At 39.1% G+C, this 25,397-nt stretch overlaps 1 protein-coding gene across 1 annotated transcript in view; it reads right to left on the reverse strand.

The window, feature by feature from the left end:
• Positions 1-6,018, reverse strand: part of LOC140824213 (uncharacterized) — a 40,429-nt gene extending 34,411 nt beyond the window's left edge. Inside the window, 4 exon segments of the mRNA XM_073185808.1 lie at positions 4,886-5,005; positions 5,098-5,369; positions 5,433-5,682; positions 5,764-6,018. Coding sequence (XP_073041909.1) covers positions 4,886-5,005; positions 5,098-5,369; positions 5,433-5,682; positions 5,764-6,018 — 897 coding nt within the window.
• Positions 6,019-25,397: the final 19,379 nt, after the last annotated feature.

Raw genomic sequence — 25,397 nt, forward strand, 5'->3', positions numbered from 1 at the left:
TTTTGAATTACTGCATAAACGCCCTTAATAATTGTCTTTCTTCAACTCGGGCCCTCAATTTTTGAAATTCATAGATTTCACCCTAGGAATTTCGGTCACCTCAAATTCAGTCCTTAAAAATTTCACTAAGTCGCAACTCCGCCCTCAAGATTCTTAAATTAATTCCATTGGACCCTTAAACAAAATAAAGTTGGCATTTTATGTCCAAATTATCTAAAATTCAATATCGTCCCTTAAATCCATCTAATTAGAACATGTAATCTACTTTCTACTAAGTTCTTGGTTCCAAATTAATTCTACCAACTAACTCAACATTTCATGCAATTCAAGCAATATAAAAAATGTTAAGTACATAGGTTACGAGTGATAAATGTCATGTATGGCTCCGCTTCTGCACCTCGGCATGCATAACATAAGCCCTGCAGGTAGTGGGTCCGTTGTTCCTCTGACTATCAGCAACCTTGTGACCCTCTTCCTTGCAGATGACACACTTAAACGTCCCCAACATGCATTTACCTTGATGGAAACGGTTGCATTGCTTACACGGCTGTCTCACCTCCTGCTTTAGGCACCTGGGTTCTGAGGGGGCTTATGCTGCCCCGGCTTCTTAAACTTACCTTGGGGCTTCTGCTGCCTCTGATTCCTAGGAGGCCCTCAAAACTGCTTCTTGAGGGGTTGTGAACTCTGCTAAGCCTAGTGCCTTTTCCTCTGCATCTCCACATCTATGTATCTCAAAGCCTGCTCCACCTGAAAGTCACAAGCAGTGACATCATCATAATTCATCGGCCTCGTCTGAAACATTAACAACTTAAATATGCTACTAATTTTTTTATGAACTTAATTTCTAAATTTAAAATCTTTCTTGCATGCAATACTGCTGAAAAATACACCTTTTAAAAATGATCGGAATCAAATAACAGATAAAATACTGCAGTTAAAAATTGCTAACTCGGCCATCATAAATGTACGTAAAAATAAATCAGGTAAAAATCCCGATAACTAACAATATGAAAAAACCAAGCGTAATAAATTTTCACGTCCACTCTAAACTCATAAAGCGTGATGTACGGAAAATATGGTCCTCGGGTCATGTGCACGCATCCAGCCCTGCCTATTCAGAATTCGGCACCTCTAGCCTACTCATCAACATGCTCACATGCATCATTCACACCTAGTGAGTCAAAAGACTCAACACACCTGTAATGTTAATAGAAAATACATATACCTAGCAAGCAACAGTGAAAATTATTGTAATAAAATACATTTCATGATCTTAAAAAAAATTAGCGTAAACATATCTTGAAACAAAACGTGTCAAATCATCATATATTTATGCATTTACTTAAATTGAATTCAGTTCATTAGTCGTGACTTTCGTATCGGTTCTAATCGTGTAAGTTCTATCGTATCAAATCTATTCGATGTATTCATCTACACATAACCGTGGTACCCGGCGACGGGGACGTCAACGATAGCGTTACCCGTCCACTGAGTCTTAGTCTCAACTCATTGTATACATTTATCATCTATCATAACCAACTTCCATCCTTCATAGACATTATCATTTTCATTACCTATCAAAATCATGCATATACGTAATTTTCTTTAAAACCAATCGTGCAACATAATTTTAATAATTTCATGAAATTCATATATGTGATACATAACATTTAAAAACATGATAAATTTGTGCTCAGGGCGCTGCAAGGACTAAAAATTCGACTCGCGAGCAAAATGTCCATTTTACCACTGAACCTCAAAATTTCGACCCGAAAAGCTCACCAAACTCCGTAAAACACCTCAAAACTTATATAAAATATTTGTTAGACATAAAATTGAGCATGTTTAAAAACTTAAACGATTTTTTTTAAAACTTGGATCGGGGGCCCCGGTTTTAACCCGAATTGACCCGAAACTTAAACAAATTTTTCCCAACTCAATTCATGTTTTAAATCTACCCAACCAGCCCTTAAACACCACGTTCCAGCCCACGTAAACCCCACGAAAAAAAGACCAAAGACAGCTAGAATTTATTGCACCAAAAATCAAAACCCTAGTCGCGGCTTCTGGACCAAAACATTGAACTTACACCTAACCGGCTAGGTCCAGTCACAAACCAGCCCTACTAGACCATTGCAGGACCCTCCTGGACCAAACCATCTCAAGGACTCAGTCCCATGCACGCCTCAAACGCAAGAACACCCGAGTCTCGACCAAAGGCATAAACTGTGACCTATCGCCCTTCCTCACGCTCGATCGGCTTCAAGGCTGGTTCCAGCAATGGTTTAGCCCTCCAAGGCCGTGTCTCATACCCACCAGGGTCTAGTCCATGGCTTGGTTCAGCCCTTGCACCTCCGGGGCTCAGCCTTTCACCCGAGCTACTCCCAAAACGAGCAAACTCTTCGGACAAACACCCTCGGTCCTCAGCTTAACCCAACCAACACTCAACTCTAGCCTCAAGACAACACTTTACCACCGTGTTCTACCCCTTAGCACCAAAAACTCGGCATCCCATTGCACAATTACATGAAAATGTGAGCACTAAACACAAAAATGCATATTCATGCCGAAAACATATATAAAACCGAAACCCTATGCTAGCCGAATGAATCCGCATTCATATACATATGGTTCGGCAATAATATTGGCGTGAATGAATAGAAAGAGAAGAAACATGTGTACCTTAGCATTTAAATGATCTAAAGCTTTAAGAACAACGCGCGGGACGTGAACTGAAGAGGCGGGGATAAGTTTTCTTGAATAAAAAACAATGTCCATGACTTGATGCTGCAAAGATGTGGGGGAGCTGTTGTTGGGAGGGTATGGGCGGCTGCAAAGTGGGGAATATGTTTAGGGTTGCTTAACGGGGTTTTTAAATAATTTAATAAAGCACTAATGGGCCTTAATATGAAAATTATGTGATTTTGATCCCATTAATCTTAAAAATAAACCCATCGAGTCGAAAAACACTCTCGAAAAATATTTCGTTTAGGTACATTTTTTAAAATATTTCCCTAGCCCTCCAAAAGTCCTCCGATTCAATAAAATTTGTGTACCGATTAAAAATATGACCCGACGAGTAAAAATATCCACCAAAGCCCAATTTTTGAAAAAACACTTAATAACACTTAATATTAATTAATTAAAATTAATTATTCAATAAAAATATTTTTCCTGATAGTCCTTAGTCTCTGTTACTCGTTCGAATGCGAAATGCACCTTAAAACCCTAATGCATTAAACTTTAAAATAGTCAGAAATAAACCCTAATCATTCAATAATTATGCATTAAATGCATATAAATCATTGAAACAAATATTTTAAATAAAACCCTACACTGTCTGCATCAGGTTACGTAGTTTAAATTTCTTGGACCTTACAACTCTCCCCTCTTAAAACAAATTTTGTCCTCGAAAATTAAAACATACCGAATAACTCCGGGTAGCAACTCCACATCTCGGCCTCAATATCCCCAGTAGCCTCCTCCTCGGAATGATTCAACCACTTGACTTTGACCATGTGGATCACCTTGGTCCGTAGCCTCTCTCTTGTCTATCCAATATCTGTGTGGGTGTCTCCTCGAATGAAAGGTTCGGTGTCAGCTAAAGTGCCTCATAGTTCAGCACATGAGAAGGGTTCGACATGCACTTTTGCAGCATAGAGACATGGAACACATTATGAACTCCCGCCAGGTTCAGCGGCAAAGCAACTTTGTAAGCAAGGTCCCAACTCTCGAACGGTCCGATGAATCTCGAGCTGAGCTTGCCCCTCATCACACCCTTCATTGATGCAACCCTAAAAAATATGTGATCTCCTATTGCAAACTCATGATCTATACGCCGTTGATCTGCATAACTTTTCTGACGGCTCTGAACGGTCCTCATCCTGTAACAAATCCTTACCACTAACTCTGCGGTCTGCCTGACAATATCCGGCCCCACTTCTGCCCTCTCTCCTACATTTTCTCCCATACAATGCCTCATATGGAGCCATACCAATCGATGCCTAGTAAATGTTGTTGTATGTGTGCTCTACAAGAGGTAACATCGGCTCCCAGCTGCCCTGGAAGTCGATCATGCAAGCTCTGAGTAGGTCCTCAAGAAACTGAGTCACCCTCTCTGACTTCCCTTCGGTCTGATGATGGAAGGAGGTATTGAATAGCAGTTTAGTACCCAACATCTGATGCAGACTCTTCTAGGATGCAGACGTGAACCTCGGATCCCTGTCTGACACAATGGACACTTGAATCCCATGCAGTCTGACTATCTCTCTTATGTAAAGTTCTGCGTACTGAGTCATGGTGAAGGTCTTCTTGATCGGTATAAAATAAGCTGACTTAGTTAGCCGATCAACAATAACCCATATAATGTTATATCCTCGAGTAGTCTTTGGGAGCCCTGTCACGAAATCTATGGTGATGTTCTCCCATTTTCACTCGGGAATCGGGAGTGTCCTAAGCTTGCCTACAGGTATCTGATGCTCTGCCTTGATCTGCTGACATGTCAAACACTCGGAGACTAATCGCAAAATATCTCTTTTCCTACCTGGCCACCAATAAAGAGACTGAAAATCCTTACACATGTTCGTACTCCATGGATGGATGGAGTACAACGTGCGGTGGGCCTCGCTCAAGATATATGCTCTCAGGGAATCACTGTGAGAAACCCACAGTCGTTCCTTATATTTGACTATGACATCCACTACTGAATACAGCTTCCGGCCTTTAACCTCATCCCTCTGTCTCCACTTCTATAACTGCTTGTCAAATGTCTGCCCTGCCCGAATTCTGTCTGTCAATTTCGACCGCCCTGTCAGGGTAGCAAGATTTGGGGCATCGCCCCGAGCATAAACTGCAGTGGTATCTGTGCCGAAAAATGAACAATCACTGTGTTCACCCTGCTCAGGACATCTGCAACCACATTAGCCTTACTTGAATGGTAGCTAATGTCACAATCGTAATCCTTCACTAGCTCTATCCAGTTCCTCTGTCTCATGTTCAGCCCTCTCTGTGTGAAGAAGTACTTCAGGCTCTTGTGGTCAATGAAAATCCTGCACTTCCCCCATACAGGTAATGTCTCCAGATCTTTAGGGCAAATACCAATATTGCTAGCTCGAGGTCATGAGTCAGATCATTTTTCTCATCGAACTTCAATTGTCGAGACGCATAAGCTATATCTTTGTCCTGCTGCGTCAACACTACGTCTAAACCAAGCTTTGAAGCATCTGTATATATCACAAACGCACCCTGCCCCGATGGCATTGCTAGAACTGGTGTTGTGGTCAATGCTTGCTTCAGTTTTTTAAAGCTCTCCTGACACTCTAGTCCCCAAATAAACTTGGCATTCTTCTTCGTCAAGGCAGTTATAGGCACTGCAATAGAAGAGAAGCCCTGAATAAACTTTTTCTAATATCCAGCCAATCCCAAGAAGCAACGGTTCTCTGTCACGCTCTTAAGAACTGGCCAATCTCTGACTGCCTCAACTTTACTGGGGTCGACCTCTATACCATCTCGAGATACAATGTGGCCCAAGAATGCCACTCCGTAAAGCCACAACTCACACTTACTGAACTTGGCATACAACCATCTCTCCTGTAAAGTCTGTAGTACGATCCTCAGATGCTGATTTTGCTCCTCTCTGCTCCTCGAACTGACCAAGATTTCATCTATGAAAACTATGACGAACTGGTCCAATTATGGCTGAAACACACGATTCATGAGTTCCATGAAGATCGCTGGAGCGTTTTTCAGTCCGAAGGGCATCACCAAAAACTCATAGTGCCCATATCGCGTCATGAACGTCGTCTTATGCACGTCAGACTCTCTAACCTTCAACTGATTGTATTTGGATCGGAGATCTATTTTCGAGAATAACGATGCTCCCTGAAGATGATCAAATAAATTCTCAATCCTCGTCAATGGGTACATGTTCTTGACCGTGACTCTGTTCAGCTCTCTGTAATTGATGCAGAGTCGCATATTGCCATTTTCTTCTTGACAAATAGAACCGACGCGCCCCATGGAGAGAAGCTGGGGCGAATTAAACCCTTATCTAGAAAGTTCTGAATATGATCTTTCAGCTCCTTCATCTCTGCAGGTGCTAGACGGTAGGTTGCCTTAGAAATCGGCATTGTGCCTCGCATAATCTCGATAGAAAAATCCATCTCTGTGTCTGGTGGAATTCCTGAAACATCGCCAAGGAAAACACTTGGGAAATCTCTGACCACATCAACGTCCTCTACCCTCTAGCTGGCTGGCTCTGACACTGATACAATACCGGACAAAAACGCCTGGCAGCCCCTCATCATGAGCTTCCTCGCACACATGCAGGAAATGATGTGCGGCACCTGTTGGTGTCTGGCTACCTAAAAAATAAACGGAATACCACTGGGCGGTCGGACATATACTGATCTATGTCGGAAGTCTATGACAACTCCGTTCAAGGAAAGCCAGTCCATACCAAAAATAATATCAAACTCCGGCGATGGTAGCACAATCAAGTCTGTCCGCACCGCATATTTCGGTAATCGAAACTACAATTCCCTCACAATCAGGGAAGTGAACATCTGATCCTTGGATGGATTCGATACACTGAATCGTGGATCCATCGCCACCGGTATGATTCCTAGTTGATGGACGAACGTCTCGGATATAAACAAATGTGTAGCTCTGGAATCTAGTAATGCATGCATGGCTACATCTGAAACATATATCCTTCATGCAAGAAAACATACCATCAAATCTGATCGCGTTGAAACTTAAAAAAATTTCTATCAGCATTTATCCCAAAATCCTCGAAACACAAGTGTTCCTCAAAAGTTTCGAATTTTAATCCTCAAAATTTTCGAAATTACGAATTGACCCTTAAAGTTTTCGAAAATTCACACTTTGGCCCTTACAATTTCTCGAAATTTGCCATCTTTTTCCCAAATATTATCGAATTTAGCCCATGAAACCGTAAAATTCTCGAAAACTAAGAATTAAATCCCAAAAATTCATTAAATTCAAAAATAGCCCATTAAAATTTCGATTTTGCTAAATAGGTCCTCATATTATCGGTTATTACAATTAGGTCCCTAAAATTCTCTATTCACACAATTTAATCCTTAAATCCAACTAGGCATAGAATGCATCCTAATTTACTCTATGTTGTCAATATCATAAATTAATTCTCATAACAAACATTTAACCCATGAAATCAAGCAAAAAATTAAAATATTAAACATAAGGGTTACTAGTGATCAGTGTAGAGTCTGGCTCCGCCTCTACCTCCTCTGCGTGCATCACATATGCTCTGCCGGTTGTGGGGCCCTAGTTCCTAGGGCACTTCACCGCTTTATGAATCCTGCTCGCAAATGAAGAATTTGTAGGTTACCCATAAACATTTTCCGAGGTGGAATCGGTTGCACTGCCTGCATAGCAGCTCCTTTGCCGGCTTCAGAGCCCTTGGTACTTGTGGTGGCCTCTGCTGACCAGGAATCTTAATCTGTCCCTAGGGATTTTTCTGCCCTTGCTGCCTCGACGTCTCGGTAAATTTCTTTACTGCAGCTGGGAGCTGGACTGGGTCTGATGCCTCTTCTTCTGCATCTCAAAGTCTATGTCCCTTAGGGCCTGCTCCGCCTGAAAAGCACAAGCGGTGGCCTTACCATAGCTCGCCGGTCTCATCAAAATAACGTCCAAGCGTAACGTGGGTCTCAAGCCATCTATGAAATGCCTCAGCTTCTGATCGGCATCTCTCACAATAAAGGGCACAAAATGACAGCCCCGATCAAACTTCCTGATAAAGTCGTCCAAAAACAAGTCCCCCTGGCGGAGACTCATAAACTCTCTCGTTAGGCAGTCCTTGAAGTCTGCTAGAAAATACTTGCCATAGAACACTTCCTTGAACTGATCCCAAGTGAGGGTAGCCAATTCCACTCCATTAGCGGTTTCCTCCCACCAAAGTGATGCATCATCTCTCAGCATATAAGTGGCGTGACTAACCCAGTCGCCATCCGTCAACTGCAGGTACTGGAAGTAAAGCTCCAAAGACCGAACCCAACCCTCCACTACATAAGGGTCGGTAGTACCCCCGAACTCCTTCAGGTTGAGCCGTCGAAACTGCTCAAAAATATCTGCATGAGGTTGAGGAGCCTGCTACACCTGCTCCAAAAGCCTAGCCATACCCTCCAGTACACGTGTAGCTGGCGGTGGCGGCGGTTGGCCTCTGCTGCCTCCTAAAATATCGTCACGTCAGTCTGTACTAGGGGCTCGTCTGGAAGCATGATATCTGAATACATTCCAAATTCTAAACGTAACACATCATGCAATTTAATCTAGTTTTTAAAACATTTAATCATGAAAGCAGCTAAACATGTCTGAAAATCGCTGTAAAATGTAAATCATACAGGTGATAGCAGTAAACTATTTAAAACATTTAAAACATAAAATCTTACAGACTTGAGGCTTAAAAAATGAGCTACAGAAGCTGGCGGTGGCGCAACCCTATACAGGACTCTTGCTCTGATAACAACTGAAACATCTACAACTTAAAAATGCTAGGAAATTTTTTTTTATAAACTTACTTTCTAAATTTAAAATTTTTTATGCATGCAATAATGCTGAAACATACACCTTTTTAAAATTATCGAAATCAAATAACAGATAAAATGCTGCAGTTAAAAATCATTAACTAGGCCATTATAAATGTACGTAAAAATAAATTAGGTAAAAATCCTGATATCAAAACCAAGCGTAATAAAATGTTCACATCCACTCTAAAATCATAAAGTGTGATGTGTGGAAAATATGGTCCTAGGGTTATGTGCGCACATCCAGTACCTCCTACTCAAAATTTGGCACCTCCAACCTCCTAATCGACATGCTCACCTACATCATTCACACACAGTGAATCTAAACACTCAACAAACCTGTAACATTAATAGCAAATACATATACATATCAAGTAACAATAAAAAGTATAGTAGTAAAATAAGCGTAAACATATCGTAAAAGCAGAACATGTCAAATCATCTCATCATATACTCATACATTTACTTTAATTGAATTCAATTAATTAGTTGTGACTTTTGTTTCAGCTCTAATCGCATCAGTTCAATCGTATCGGCTCTATTTGATGGATCCATCTACATATAACCATGTTACCCGACGACGGGAACGTCAGCGACAACATTACTCGTCCCTGAGTCTTAGCCTCAGCTCATCGTATACATATATCGTCGGTCACAACCAACTCTCATCCTTCATAACATCATCATTTTCATCACTTATCAAAATCATGTATACGTAATTTTCCTTAAAATCAAGCATTCAACGTAATTTTCATAATTACATAAAAAGTCATTTACGTGGTACATAACATTTAAAAACATGATAAATTTGTGCTCAGGGTGATGCCAGGACTAAAAATTTGACACGGGTGCAAAATGACCAGTTTGCCCCTGAAACCTAAAATGACCATTTTACCCCTGAACCTCAAAATTTCGACCCAAGCTCACCAAACTCCTTAAAACACCTCAAACCATATTTCAAATATTTATTTGACATAAACTCGAGCCTGTTTCAAAACTTAATCGATTCTTTTTAAAACTTGGACCGGGGTCTCGGTTTTAACCCGAATCGACCCGAATTTTTCCCAACTCAATTAATGTCTTAAATCTTCCCAACCAGCACTTAAACACACACATTCCAGCCCACCTACGACCCACGAAAAAAAGACCAAAGGCTGTTGGAATTTATTGCACCAACAATAAAAACCCTAGTCGCGTCTTCCGGACCAAAACATCGAACTTACACCTAACCGGCTAGGACCAGCCACAAACCAGCCCCTCCTAGACCACCCAGAACCCTCTTGGACCTAACCATATCAAGGACTCAGCCCCATGCACGCCCCCAATGCAAGCACAACCAAGGCTCTCAAGGCTGGTTCGAGCAGGTGTCGAGCCCTCCAAGGCCATGTCTCAGACGCACCAGGGTTTGGTCCATGGCTTGGTTCAGTCCCTACACCACCGACTCGGCCTTTCACCCGATCTACGCCCAAAATGAGCCAACCCTTTGGAAAAACACCCTCAGCCCTCAGCTTAACCCAACCAACACTTGACTTTAGCCTCAAGAAACCACTGTGTTCAGCCCCTAAGAATCAAAAACTCGGCATCCCCTTGCACAATTACATGAAAACGTGAGAACTCAACAAAAAAAATGCATATTCATTGTGAAAACATGTATAAAACTGAAACCTATGCTAGCCGAATGAATCCTCATGCATATACATATGGTTCAGCAATAATATTGGCGTGAATGAAGAGAAAATAAGAAACATGTGTTCCTTAGCACTTAAATGATCAAAAGCTTGAAGAACTACGCGCAAGACGTGAACTGGAGAGACGAGGGAAAGTTTTCTTGAAAAAACAAACAATGGTCGTGACTTGCTGTTGCGAAGACATGGAGAAAGCTACTGTTGGGAGTGTATGGGCGGCGCAAAGTGGGGAATAATTCTGGTTTTGCTTAATGGGGTTTTTAAAATAGTTTAATTAAGCACTAATGGGCCCTAATATTAAAATTAAGAGATAAAAGAGTTTTGAGCATGTTAAGATTAAAAATAAACCCATCGAACCCAAAAATACTCCTGAAAAATATTTCGGTAGGGTACATTTTTTAAAATATTTCCCTAGCCCTCCAACAGTCTCTCGATTTGATAAAATTTGCGTACCGATTAAAAATTTGACCCGGCGAGTATAAATGCCCACCAAAGCCCAATTTTTGAAAAACAGTACTCTTAAAAACACTTCATATTAATTAATTAAAATTAAACATTCAATAAAAATATTTTTTTCATAATCCCCAGTCTCCGTTACTCGTCCGAGTACGAAATGCAACTTAAAACCTTAATGCATGAAACTTTAAAATAGTCGCAAATAAACCCTAATCATGTAATAAATATGCATTAAATACATAAAAATCATTACACACATATTTAAATAAAACCCTAGATTGCATACATTCAGGTTACGTAGTTTAAATATCTTGGACCTTACATCATCAGCATAACTTCTTAGCGAATGGTAGGTCTGAGTCCATCCATGAAGTGTCTCAGCTTCTCTGCAGCGTCCTTAGAAATAATGGGCGCAAAGTGACAGCCCCTGTCAAACTTCTTTATGAATTCCGCAACTGGCGATTTCCCTGTCGGAGACTCATGAACTACCAAGTCAAACTTCCTCTGACGTCCAGGTTGAAGTACTTGCCATAAAAGAGGTCTTTAAACTGATCTCAGGTTATAGTATCTTGATTAACCCGGTGTGCTGCTCATTCCCACCAAAGACGCGTCATCCCACAACCTGTAGGTGTCACATCTAACCCTGTCAGCATCCGTCATGTCAGTATAACGAAAGTGCAACTCAAGGGACCTGATCCAACCCTCAGCCACAAATGGGTCAGTGGTGACGCTGAACTCCTTTGTATGTAGCTTCCCGAATTGCTCAAATATGTCCTGCTAAGACCTAGGAGCCTGCTTGGCTTGCTCCAATAGCTGAGATATACCCTCCAAAACTTGGGTAGCGGGATCTCTAGGTTGTGGTGGTGGAAAGCTTCTGTCATCTCCAGGGTTACCATCCTACCTGTCAGTGCTAGGAGCTCGTCTAGGAGGCATATTATTTGAACATAGTCCAAATTCTAAATGTAACCAATATGCAATTCAATATGGCTTTTAAATCTTAGAACTTTCAAACATATAATCATATCAACATGTACTGAAACGCGTAAATCATGTAAACATGTAGCTGATATCCTTAAAAAAACATTTAATGCATGTAAACATACCGACTTGAGGCTTGATGATTGGGATTCAGAAGCTGGCGATGGCACAACCCTCGACAAGAAACTTTGCTCTGATACCAACTAAATCGTCTACTACTAAACTATTGAAAAAATATACATTTTTTAAAAAAACAATTACTATTGCTGACCAAAAATACATACACGTAAATATTTACAATTCTAAACATACACCAAAATAAAACCAACTCCTGTATAAAATTGACTGCAGTTCAAATCATGAAAATGTGACCAACGGAAACGTTTACTGTTTAAAATAAAACATCAACATATTAATTAAAATCTACCAATCCGCAAAGCATAAAAATCATTCACATTTGAAATACTTTTTTAACCATAATCCTCATAAAATCATACATATAACATGAGGAAAAAATACAAGGTCATCGGGTTTCCCGTGCACCCCCAGCTCAGTACACTCTGTAACGCACATGGGCTGTTCCCGATTGGGCTTGAGTCCCCTCACGATTATCCCATTACCCATTACTCATAGAACTTCTCCAGCTCAGGCACTGGAGCTTTTGTCTTCCCAGGATTAGAACCCAAGACCTCCTGGACTTATATAGATCTTGGGGCAAAAGCTCCAGTGCCTGGGCTGGAGAAGTTCTATGAGTAATAAGTAATGGGATAACCGTGAGGGGACTCAAGCCCAATCGGGAACAGCCCATGTGCGTTACAAAAAAAAGCGCCTTTTTTGTAACGATCATGGGCCATTAGGCTGAACCAACAAAGGCCTCGGCCCATACCCACGCACCACTACTGGTCATGGGTCGTTAGGATGGTCGAGCATGGGCCTCGGCCCATGCCCATGCACCGCCATTCACAGAATATCCCACTCCTGGAAAGTGGTTTCTTTCTCCTTCCCCAACACTTGAACCTAGGACCTCCAGGATAAGTACCTAGATTCCTAAGTGTTGGTACCAGTTGAACTAATCGTCTCATTTTTTGGTTTAGTGGTTAAGTTTTTGTCAAGTTAAAATTATTTGCATGTGTCACATATTAGAATTATGTCGCAGCGAGCCTGGGAGTGATCCAACTCATCCAGTAAAGAATAAGGTTATAATTATATTACGTGCATAAAAATATAAAATGTTTATTTTTGAGATATATGCTATATGTCTTGTGGCCACCTTATGCTTATGGGTTTGGAAGTCGGTAGGCGCAACCGAGGACCTCTCCGCCGGGTGACTTACGACCGGTTTATGATTATGTATGGGTACGGACATCCAGTCCAAGGGCTGTGATTGATCTCTACCGCCCAGTATACTGTGGTTTAGTCTGATCAGGCGCTTACGCTATGTTATGGGCCACTAGCTTAGAAACATTATCTCTACCAGTAAAATTATGATATGTTATGACAGAGCTCTATTGAGCAAAGCTTTTACGTATGATTTTTTAGATATGCACGTAGTTATAATTATTCATGATATGATTTTTACCGTACGCTTTATGATACTTTATTTTTACGTTGCATGCGATTTTACAATATATTTACTTGTTATTCACGATATATACATGTTGAGTCTTTAGACTCACTAGACTTGATTGTGTAGGTATTGATGAGGTCGGGACCGCGGACGGAGACCAGTGAGCGATCTTGGGACAGCAGTAGTAAACCCGAGGACCTCATGATTTAATTTATACACCTTTTATTATGCAAACTCAGTTTTAATATGTTGGATTATTTTAAATTGATGTATACGTTGGATTATTTTTAAATTGTTGGTTGAAAACATTATTCGCTTCCATTGTTATTTTAAAGTTAATAATTATTTACATGCTTATTTTAATTAAATGAGATAAAATAATTATTTACTTAGAAAATTTTTAATAATTCCGCAAAATTATGAATACAAAAATACGGGCCTTTACACACTCAGTCCTTAGCACCTCCAATCTCTTCATCAACATGATCACCTGCATCAATCATGAATCATACCTATTGAGTCTAAAGACTAAACACATCTGAACTGTTATAACAAAACACGTATACATATCATGCAACAGTGAAAGTACTTTAATTAAAATAACTTTCACGATCTTCAAAAGCATAAACATAAACATAAACATATTCATATCATGTCATCGAAAATGTATACTTTTTCTTTTATAGAATTCAGATCATTAGTTGTGACTTTTGTATCAGTTGTTGGTCGATCGATCCATCTACGTATAACCATGGTACCAGGCGATGGAGACATCAACGACACTCTCAGCCGTCAACTGAGCCTTGGCTTTACATGTTTCATGTTCGTATTCGTATTAGTCATAACCAAGTTATCTCCTTCAAAAGTGTCCTCATATTCATCACTTACAAAAATTCATGTATATACATACATTTTCTTGAAACCAAGCATGCAACATATTTTAAGAATTTTTCATAAAAATTCCATATTCAAATAAGATAAACATTTTAAATATGCATTTTCAGTTGTCAGGGCATTGCTAGGACTACTACTCAATTCAGGTGCAAAATGATCATTTTGCCCTTGAAACCCTAATTTGACCATTTTTTATCCATGTACCTTAAAACTTCAACCTGAATCCATCCAAACTTATTGAAACACGTTAAAACATATTTATAATTATTTCTTAGACATAATTTTGCCCCTGAAACTCTAATTTGACTATTTTACCCTTGTACCTTAACTTCAACCCGAATCCATGCAAACTTATTGAAACACCTTAAAACATATTTATAATTATTTCTTAGACATAACTTGAGCCCATGCATTAAATTCTATAATTTTTTTTAAAACTTGGACCGGAATCTTGGTTTTAACCCGAATCAAACCAAAACGCAACCAAATTTTCCTAAACTTAAACAATGATTAACCACGCATGATCAGCCCTTAAGTAGCCTAATCCAGACCGTTTACGAGCCTCAAACACGACTGGACAGCTCCTGGATTTTCTGCACCAAAAACCCGACTACCTAACTACATGTTCAACCAATAGACTCGACCCTACCCCGAGACAGCCCAGACCAGACCCAAACCAGACCTTCCTAGATCACACCTAGACCTTCCTGGACTGATCTAACCATGGTCCCCTGTGAGGATTCGGAATTTCATATAAATAATGTAAGCAATCACACTCGAAATTAAGCTCAAAACTTTAAGCTTAAACATAAAACTCAACTATAGACTTAAAATTTCAGCTAACACGGCTCAAGGGAGTAACTCAAAAGCTCGAGGATTAACTCAAAAAAGATCTAAGCCATAAGAAACCGCAACAATCGAAGAGTCGTCATCAGAGGAGTAAACCACCAACTCATGAGCCCAATATTTTAGCTCAAGGAAGCTCATCCTTCTTGTCCTAAAAAACCTAAAATGGATCTAGGAGAAGAGCTAAAGGACTAGACAAAATTAATATGCAAGAAACGACCCTTAAGTTGGCAAAAATTAAAACTTGAGTTTGGATAATGTCTGACTATCTTAAGGCTACTTGGACCATCAACCTTGGGCACATGGAAGGGCACATTTTGGCTGAATGGAGGGCAAAGGAAGGGCCATTTTTCACCTATAAATACAATACCACATGCTGAAGAAAATCATTCCTAAAAGGCCTCTAAAATTTTGGCTCCCTCCCTACACTCAACCTCTCGGCCGACGCCATTGGAGAAGAAGAAGGAAGTTTTGTTCCGGCTATTGCGTGACATGAATTGCTACTTATATTGTCGTGAGGATCTTGTCCGAATTCGGTCACTGTTCGTCCAAGTTTTAACAAGTTTGAAACCGTACGTTTGAACTAACTGTATCCAAGTTTGAACAAGTTTAAAACCGTAGGTTTGAACTAACTGTAAGTGAGTTTTTGTTATGTAATCCATTGTATTTTAAAATTTGTGTAAGAATATCATGACATACTTGTTTGTGTGTCTAATAAATTTTTCGGAATTTGTTAAAAGATATTTTTAAAATTTCGATCAATGTACGTTTTGTGTCTTCTGTCTTCGATGACCTTTGATTTTGCTGAGTCTTTTCGAAATTCTGATTCGAGTTGTTTGATAAATCTGATATCTAGTATACATTGTTATGATTTGAGTTGGATATGGAACAACGATTTTAATATGGAACAATGATTGTAAATTCTTTATGGCCCCCATCAGTGGGAATAAAACTTGGTTCTGGCCCCCATCAATGTGTATAAAACATGTTGGAGCCTCACCCCTTAGAGGACTAACATATAAGGGACAATTTGACCAAGGATGACGAGATGAATAACAGTGTTTTGTTTGTCCGATTTGTTCTGTTCTGAATTGTTTTGATAGTCTCTGTTCTACATTTCGACTCTGATTTCGTCAATGTTCTGATATGATAAGTTGATATAGTAAGCTTTGAAAATTGTTTTAACTTATCATTATATGTATTTGAGGTAATCGATCGGCCCCTACTTTCTGAGTATTTCCCAAAGCACTCAAACTTATATCTCTTCCCAGCTAAGACTGAGGAACAAGTGAATGATGAAGATCAATAAACATTCTGGGGTTGTTGAATGCATCAAGAGATCTAGGATCAAAACTTTGTATTTCCTTCGTATTTCGCTTCCGCATTACTTGTGAGGCTCGGGGCCGAAGAGGGCGGGGGGTGATCGTCGGTGCCATGAGGTTGCACAGACAATGAGTGGCTCCTGGCAAGCTTCTAGATGGAGGGAACATGAATGAACTGATCTTACACCGGAAGGAGAGGGATTTTGTAACTGTTTAGGTATGGACTGTGAACTTGAGGAGGGCTTAAAAGATTTGATATGTAATACTCTTATCAAGAAGGTACATATTATTTTCGGTAGCTCATCACATAAGAAATCCAAAGTTAAGCATGCTTTACTTGGAGTAATTCTGGGATGTGTGACCCCTTGGGAAGTTTCCTAGGGTGCGTGTGAGTTAGGATATAAGCACGCTAGAAGGACTCGTCTTGGTACAGTGAGAATAGTCGTCAAATCTGGGGCGTTACAATTGGTATTAGAGCCGACATCTCCTAGTACGGCGCGGTTCAGGGACGAACCAAGCGGAAGATGGTGGGCATGTGAGACCGGGAGCCGAAGAAGGCGGGGGTGATCATCGGTTCCATGAGGTTGCACAGACAATGAGCGGCTCCTGGCAGGCTTCTAGGCAGAGGGAACAATGAACCAATCTTAACACCAGAAGGAGAGGGATTTTGTAACTGTTCAGGTATGAAACTGTGCAGTTGAGGAGGGTTTAAAAGATTTGATATGTACTACTCATATCAAGAAGGTGCATCTTCTTTTCGGTAGCTCATAACATAAGATCTCCAAGGTTAAGCGTGGTTGACTTAATGCAATTCTGGGATGGGTGACCTCTGGGAAGTTTCCTAGGGTGCGTGTGAGTGAGGACATAAGTACACTGGAAAGACTCATCTTGGTACAATAAGTATAGTCATCAAATCTGGGGCGTTACATTACTGGTGTAATTTTATTCTGTTGTCATTGTAAAGACAATATTTATTATGAAAAAGACTGGTTTTTGGCTATTTACTACGAGGCTTAATTGTTTTCATGAAAATTGATAAAAAATGCCGGATGTCACCGACGCCTCGGTCTTGGGGCATTACATCCCCAGCCCCATGCATGTGGACATTCGTGGACCACCCGAACAAGCAAAAACGCGCCCATTTTCACTCCTAAGCTCACGATCTGCCCATGGACAGCTTCCAGCCGTGTACTGACTGCCTAGTCAAGCAGTGAATGTTTTAGATACTGATCTGACAACGACTATTCTATTGTTTGAGGTACAATTGATAGTCACGCATATTCAGTTTTACTTTCACTTCAACAAGTATTTTGTATAACATGTGATTTGACTTCTTCATACTCTTCCAGCAGATATGTTTAATTTCAGGCTAGAACACAGTGATACACTTGATAACCAAGAAGAATTATAAATGCTCAATCCCCAAGACCAAAAACCAAACCTTGCGTTTCAAATTTTAAACTTGTTTAACAAATAAATTAACCCATATTTTTCCACTACTTATTACACATGATGACATTAACTTATTTAGGCTTTCCTAAAAAAAGTTAGAAGCCCACGCATTGTACAATGGTGCAGCAAATTTTACAGCAAAATGAAAAACTGTGAACGAAAGCTCAGGAAGATTTACTTTGGGGCCAAAAAATACAAGTTAAAAAATCACAATATTAGAGAACTGAAAGACATGTTTGTTTACAACTAAAATCTAAAATTGAAATTGGATAACAGAGGCGGGTACTCATTGACTAACATCAATGTGCAAGGAAACTCTAGATAGCATTTCTGTCTGCCCTGAAAGAGAATTACGGTAGGACCATCTCATAAAAGCTAGTCTGCCTTGATGTAAATTGGAGAACACAAACTCGGGCTCTCATAAATTCCGAAGCCCTGATCACATATGTTTCTCGAGTAACCTATTCACCAAAATTCTTCCATTTCACGTGACAAGGGACATTCACAGATCCATAGACGTGCAATAACTACCATACTACAATCAGAATTTGTCCATATTAACTAAAAAATCAAAAAGTGCCAGCATGTGTACTAGAATTGTTGCCAAAATTAAAAGTACAACCACTGTACGAATCTACAACGGGCAATAGATACAAAAGACTGCCAGCACCAACTAGACTTTAATATTTTTTCAAAATTATGGTTAAGATCACAAATTAGCCTTGGGTTTTAAAAGCTAACCATGAAGGGATCGCCAAGCAGAGCAAGGCATAATTATTTACTCCATGCTTCAAATCTTAAAAAATACAACCCAGTGTCCCAGAATATGTAAAATACTTCTACAGCTAAATATAAGATAACAATCTAATTTAAATAAAAATATATCGATAAACCAAAATACTTATCCTAACAAATTTATCATTAGGTGTTTTTCATTCACAATCTGGGATATTTGAATGTCCCTACCTAAGTTTCATGTGTTAGAGTAGATGTCGTACAAGCCAATGGTTGGCTAGGGAATTTATTTACTAAAGTGTAATAAAAAATCTTTATTTTAATACAATTTAACTTTTTATGGTCTTGTTTCACTTTATCTGTATACTCATGCAATCAGCATAGTTAAAGTTCTTGATTATACTTTAATACATATAAATCGTAATTCGATGTTGAAACTCATTTGTAAACATTGTATAATATAAATTCGTTCCTAGTCGATTCAGTCGCCTAAAACATGGATAAAGGTCGCTTGCGCTCTCGAGACTAACATCTATGATGTTGTGTACCGCGTTTCTTGGTAAGGGCATAGAGATGTCCAAACATGCAGATGAGTAGTCATATGATGATTATACCGAACATCCCTCCATCAGACTTTCCAAGTGGTTATCATTCATCGAGAGGATAAGTCTGTGGATATTATTGTACACCATTAATCATTATGACTCGGACAACACTAAAGCTCTATATGCTAGAGTTGTGCTTTGACTCGTTTACCGATTGCAGGAGAGTCATAACGTGACGAGATTGAGTACAGTTGCGACACATGTAGGAGCTAGTGCATTGTAGTCGGGAATTCACCGCTCACCTACAGATGTGGATATCCGATGTGATCTGATGGAATAATAGTGCATGGAATCTCTGGCCAGAGTATGAGATGTACGTTAGAGAAGGAGTTCTCCAGTTGCACATGCGATGCCACTATTTATTCTCAAAGATGTGTCACATAGTTATCGAATTCATATGCAACCCTCAATGAACCAATGGTTTCATATTTGATCGGGATATATTAAATGAAGGGATCATACTGTACGTTAATCATATTCGATTGGTTTTTGCAGGCACTATCAGTGATAACTTTGGAATCGTGGGACGATACTACTAGACGCTCTTACCATGATTCGATGAGTTTAATCAGAAATATGATTTCTGATATTCTCATGATCAATAGTTGATACATAGAACTGTGCAAATTAAGGTAAGCTCAAATAAAGGATTGTGTCCTGAATCACAAAAAATTGTGAACCCACAACTAGCTGTATCTCTGAACCATTGAAGGTCACACAAGCACTGGTTTACTTGTTCCCGTTGAGATAATAAATTCAATGAGTTGAATTTATAAGAATTAAGTTTGATATGATCAATCGATAAGCTTATAAATAAAGTTTATAAAAGCTTATAGAAATTTTGAGAGCATAACTAATAATGTGGGGACCCAGATGCTAATTCATCTTCTAAAATCATCATTGTAATTAAAATGGATCAATTAAATAAACTGAGTCAATTTTTTTTTTAAATACACAAGTGTACAAAATGTGACAACATGTGATAATAAATTTTATTTTATTTACAAGATCAAGTTTAATATCTCAACCTGATCCACAGTACAAACTTGTTTAAAATAAAACTATACAAACTAAGGTTCAACAACTAGATATCAAGTGCTGAAAACCAATTCCACTTCTGGGCCCGGATCTCCACTCTAACCTCGATCTCTCATCATCTTCTCGACCCTGATCTTGTTCCACCTGTTGTTGTGCACACATACAAACACAACAACAGCCGGATAACTCCGGTGAGAATATAATTCCCAGTATAAACAATGTATACCTGCATTTCATATAACAACATATACATAAGCATAGAACAGTTATCAATAAACAGGTATCATAATCTATAAAACATAAATCTATACAAATCAGTAAATCAAACTCTTTGACTCTTAATCTTTGACTCGATCTTATCTATGGATCCCGGTTCCCGGACTTTGTACATTATATCGAATCTCTATAATAGGAGTCGATCGAATCCTAAGCACATCGATATAAACCAAAAGTCCGATTACTTGGCACCTCTGCCAAAGACTCTTACTCTATATCTATCTTCTATTCTCTGCTTTTCTATAAACCAATAGAATAACAAAAATTCACAGAATTCAAATATATCAAAACAATAACTAATAAGTATGTGATTTTGAGAAACTCAACTCGTATCTAACTTGATTTATATCTCCCGATCTAACATTGGTTTATACCTTTATTTTCTCGGGGTTCGGCTTTGTTCTGTCTTTGAAATTTTCAATACCAATCTGGAATGACATTCAAGAAGGACAATATGATTATACAACTCAATCAAGACATGATTGATCAATCTCAATCTAATTCTGTTTCGACGGCATAACATCACAATCTCAATATATCCCGTCAATTCAATATCAACAGATACAAATCATAACTCATAGTCAACAACAACTAAATCTGATATTCTCAAAATCTGCATAATCTCAATCAAATCAAATCTGAAAAATGATAACAATTTCATATGACAACCGTTCTTTGATCCAATTTCGATTATACAATTACCACACTCTCAGAAACACATAACATAAATCAAATTATGATACCCCCAATACCAAATTTTTGAATCATACCCAAACATAAGAAAACTTACGTCTCTTTTAAGCTTTTTAAAAGAGGAGCATATACTAAACTTGGATCGAAAATCAGACGGTTGGATCTTTGCAAATCACAATCCTTAAATATGAAGAAAGTTTGCTTATGTATTTTCATGGAGGGTCTCGGTTTTCCTTGCTAATTCCTGAAGTGGAATGAAGACTTGATATATATACCATGCATGCCAAAGACATGTGGCATCGTTTTTTATGCAGCACGTCTCGCGCATATGCGCGACCATCACCGGCGCATATGCACGAGACTCTCTGTCTCTGCATTTTACATTTCACCATCTCGCGCATATGCGTGTCCCATGCTCGCGCATATGCACGAGACCTACTGTCTCTGCGCTTATACCTAAATCTTGCTCGCGCATATGCGTGAGGTCTTCTGCCTCGGCACATTGCAGCTCGCGCAAATGCGCGCCTCTTCTCGCTCATATGCGCGAGGTGTTCTGTCCTCGCACATATAAAATGTCTTCCTCTTGTCTTTCTCGGGATTTTCCTTCCATTATCACATCAATTCAACAATTAACAATTTCGGATTATAGTAATATAATCTCGGGCATTACAATTCCCCCTCTAAAATCTGATTTTGTCCCCGAAATCAGATGCCATCTAATCACATAGATAAGAAGTATAACAGAAGCTAAATAGAAAACTCACATCTATGAAACAACTCTAGGAATTTCTGCCTCATATCTGATTCAGTTTCCCAAGTAGCTTCTTCAATGCCATGACGACTCCACTGAACTTTCACAACCGGAATAGTCTTTGTTCTGAGTTGCTTTTCTTTACGATCAAGAATATGAATCGGTTTTTCAAAATAACTCAGAGTTTAATCAAGTTCTGCCTCATCTGGCTGAAGAACATGAGAAGCATCAGGAATATATTTCGGCAATAAAGATACATGAAAGACATAATTTATTCCAGATAGAGATGGAGGTAGGGCAAGTCGATAGGCACGATCACCTATCCTCTCCAGAATCTCGTACGATCCAATATAACGTGGAGACAAATTTTCTTTCTTGCCAAATTTGACAACGCCTCTGAAAGGAGAAATCTTCAGAAATAATCTATCTCCTGCCTCAAATACCAACGGTCGACGTCGAACATTGGAATATTTGGCCTGTCTATCCTGAGATGTCTTCATTCTTGCTGAATGAGCTTTACTTTCTCAGTCATATCTCGAATCATATAAGGTCTGATCTCAGGTACGTCGGAGATATCATCCCAATAAATAGGGGATCTGCATTTCTTGCCATACAACGCTTCAAACAGAGCCATCTCTATACTCGTCTAATAGCTGTTGTTGTATGAGAATTCACACAAAGGTAAGGGATCTTGCCAACTAGTGCAAAAATCTAGCACTACAGCTCTAAGCATATCCTCCAATGTATAGATAGTTCATTTTGACTGTCCGTTTATCTAAGGATGATATGCAGTACTCGGATGTAACTTCGTACCTAGAGCTTGTTGCAAACTGTGCCAAAAGTGCGAAGTAAATTGATGATCACGATCTGATACAATGGACTTTGGCACTCCATGCAATCTGACCACTTCTCTGAAATAAATCTCTGCCATCTGTTCATGTCTGTACGTCATTCGGTATGGAATAAAACATGCTGATTTGGTCAATCTGTCAATAACGACCCAAATAGAATCACAACCTTGGGAGGATCGTGGTAGCTTCATAACAAAATCCATGGAAATGTGATCTAGTTTCCACTCTGGAATGGATAAGCTATGCAACAGATCTCCTGGTTTCTTTCTTTCTGCTTTCACATGTTGGCAATTCAAGCATTTGGATACAAAATCTGCAATATCTGATTTCATCTGTTTCCATCAAAACTGTTTCTTCAAATCAATTTACATCTTTCTGCCACCAGGATGAATACTGAATCGACTACCGTGTGCTTCTGACAAAATATGATGTTTCAAATCTGAAACATTTGGCACAACAAGACTATTATTCACATATAACACATCATTACGAACCTGATACTCTGATCGATGCCTTGATCTGACCATCACAATCGATTTCTGAATATTCTCATCAACTTTTTGTGCTTCTTTAATTATTAAAATCAGTTCTAGTTCAACTTGAACGGTATAGAGTCTCTGACGCTTACAATCTGTCTCAAATACTAATCCAGAAATTCAGAAATCTTAAATTAAATTCGAAACACGAATCGTCGATAAGGATAAAGAATATACCTTTCGACTCAGTGCATTAGCTGCTGCATTTGACTTCCCCGGATAATATTTGATTTCACAATTAAATCTTTCAATAAATAAAGCCATCTTCGTTGTCTCATATTCAGTTCTGGCTGTGAAAATAGATATTTCAAGCTTTTGTGATCAGAATAAATCTCAAACTTCTCACCGTATATATAGTTTCGTCAAATATTCAATGCAAATACAATAGCAGCCAATTCAAGATCATGAATCGGATAGTGAGTCTCATGCGGCTTCAATTGTCTTGAGGCATAGGCAATAACATGTCCTCGCTGCATCAGAACACAACCTAATCCTCTGTGAGAATCGTCACAATAAAAAATAAAATCACTAGTACCTGATGTGATAGTCAACATCGGAGCATTGGTTAATCTTTTCTTCAACTCAAGACTGACTTCACATGCCTCTGACCAATCAAACGGATTATTCTTCTGAGTCAACTGAGTAATCGGCTTAGCAATACTGGAAAAATCTTTAATGAATCGACGATAGTAGCCTACTAAACCCATAAAACTGCGTATCTCTGGCACTGATGTCGGTCTAGACCAATTGATCACAACCTCAACTTTTCTAGGATTAACAGAAATACCATCTCCAGATATAATGTATCCAAAAAATACAACCTGTCTCAGCCAAAACTCACATTTCGATAATTTGGCATACAATTTCTCAGCCCTCAAGGTATTCAATACTTCTTAAATGTTCAGCGTGATCATTCAAATTCTTTTAATATATCAGAATATCATCAATAAAAATAATCACAAAGTCATCAAGATACTTCTGAAAGATACGGTTCATCAGACCCATAAATACAGCTGGAGAATTCGTTAAACTAAACGGAATGAATATAAACTCATAGTGACCATACCTGGATCTGAAAGTTGTCTTTGATATATCAGAATATCTGACTCTCAGCTGATGATATCCAGATCTCATATCGATCTTGGAATAAACAGAAGAACCCTGCAACTGATCAAATAAATCATCGATGCGAGGCAAAGGTTATTTATTCTTTACCGTAGCCTTGTTCAGTTGTCGATAGTCAATGCAGAGTCTCATTGAACAGTCTTTCTTTCTGACAAACAGTACTGGAGCACCCTAAGGAGAAACACTCGGTCTGATGTAACCCTTGGCCAGTAAATCTTCTAACTGATCTTTCAATTCTTTAAATTCAATCGGTGCCATTCTGTATGGAGTTTTAGATATAGGTACAGTACCTGATATCAATTCAATGTTGAATTCTATCTCTCGAACTGAAGGTAAATCTGGAATCTCATCTGGGAAGACGTCAGCAAACTCACATACCGCTGGCAAATCTGCCAATGAAGGGCTCGACTTCAGTACATCTATTGAATACACAAGGAATCACTCTGCTCTTTTCTGTAATAATCGAGTCATAGATAAAGCAGATATCAAAGGAATTCAAGATCTGAAACCCTTACCGTAAAATTTCCATTCGACAACCATTTCAGGTCTGAATCTTACAATTTTCCGGAAATAATCTACGGTATCTCCGTGCTTGGTCAGCATATCAATACCAATAATCCAGTCAAAATCAGAAAACCCAAGTACAATACAATCTAACTCTATCTCATTGCCATCATACTGCAGCATACAATGTCTAACAGAATTCACTGATATAAGACCTCTCCCCAAAGGTGAAGAGATAGATACTATAGCCGATAAAAACTCAACAGGTAAAGCATGTATCAATGCAAATTGCTCGAGATAAAAGTATGAGATGCACCTGTATCAATCAATACATAAGCAGAGTAACCACAAAGAGAACAGTTATCTGCAACAACATCATCAGGTGCTTCTTGGGCCTTTTCTCAGTCAATGCAATACCCTGGCATGCTGTCTCGGAGGCTGGCTAACAGTCTTGCTTCCTCCTGGCCTCGGCTGTGACTGGGTAGGTGCTGGCTGGAAAGAGTGAACATCAGATGA

The sequence above is a fragment of the Primulina eburnea genome, chromosome 2 (assembly GCF_022965805.1).
Source record: "Primulina eburnea isolate SZY01 chromosome 2, ASM2296580v1, whole genome shotgun sequence".
NCBI classification, from domain to species: Eukaryota; Viridiplantae; Streptophyta; class Magnoliopsida; order Lamiales; family Gesneriaceae; genus Primulina; species Primulina eburnea.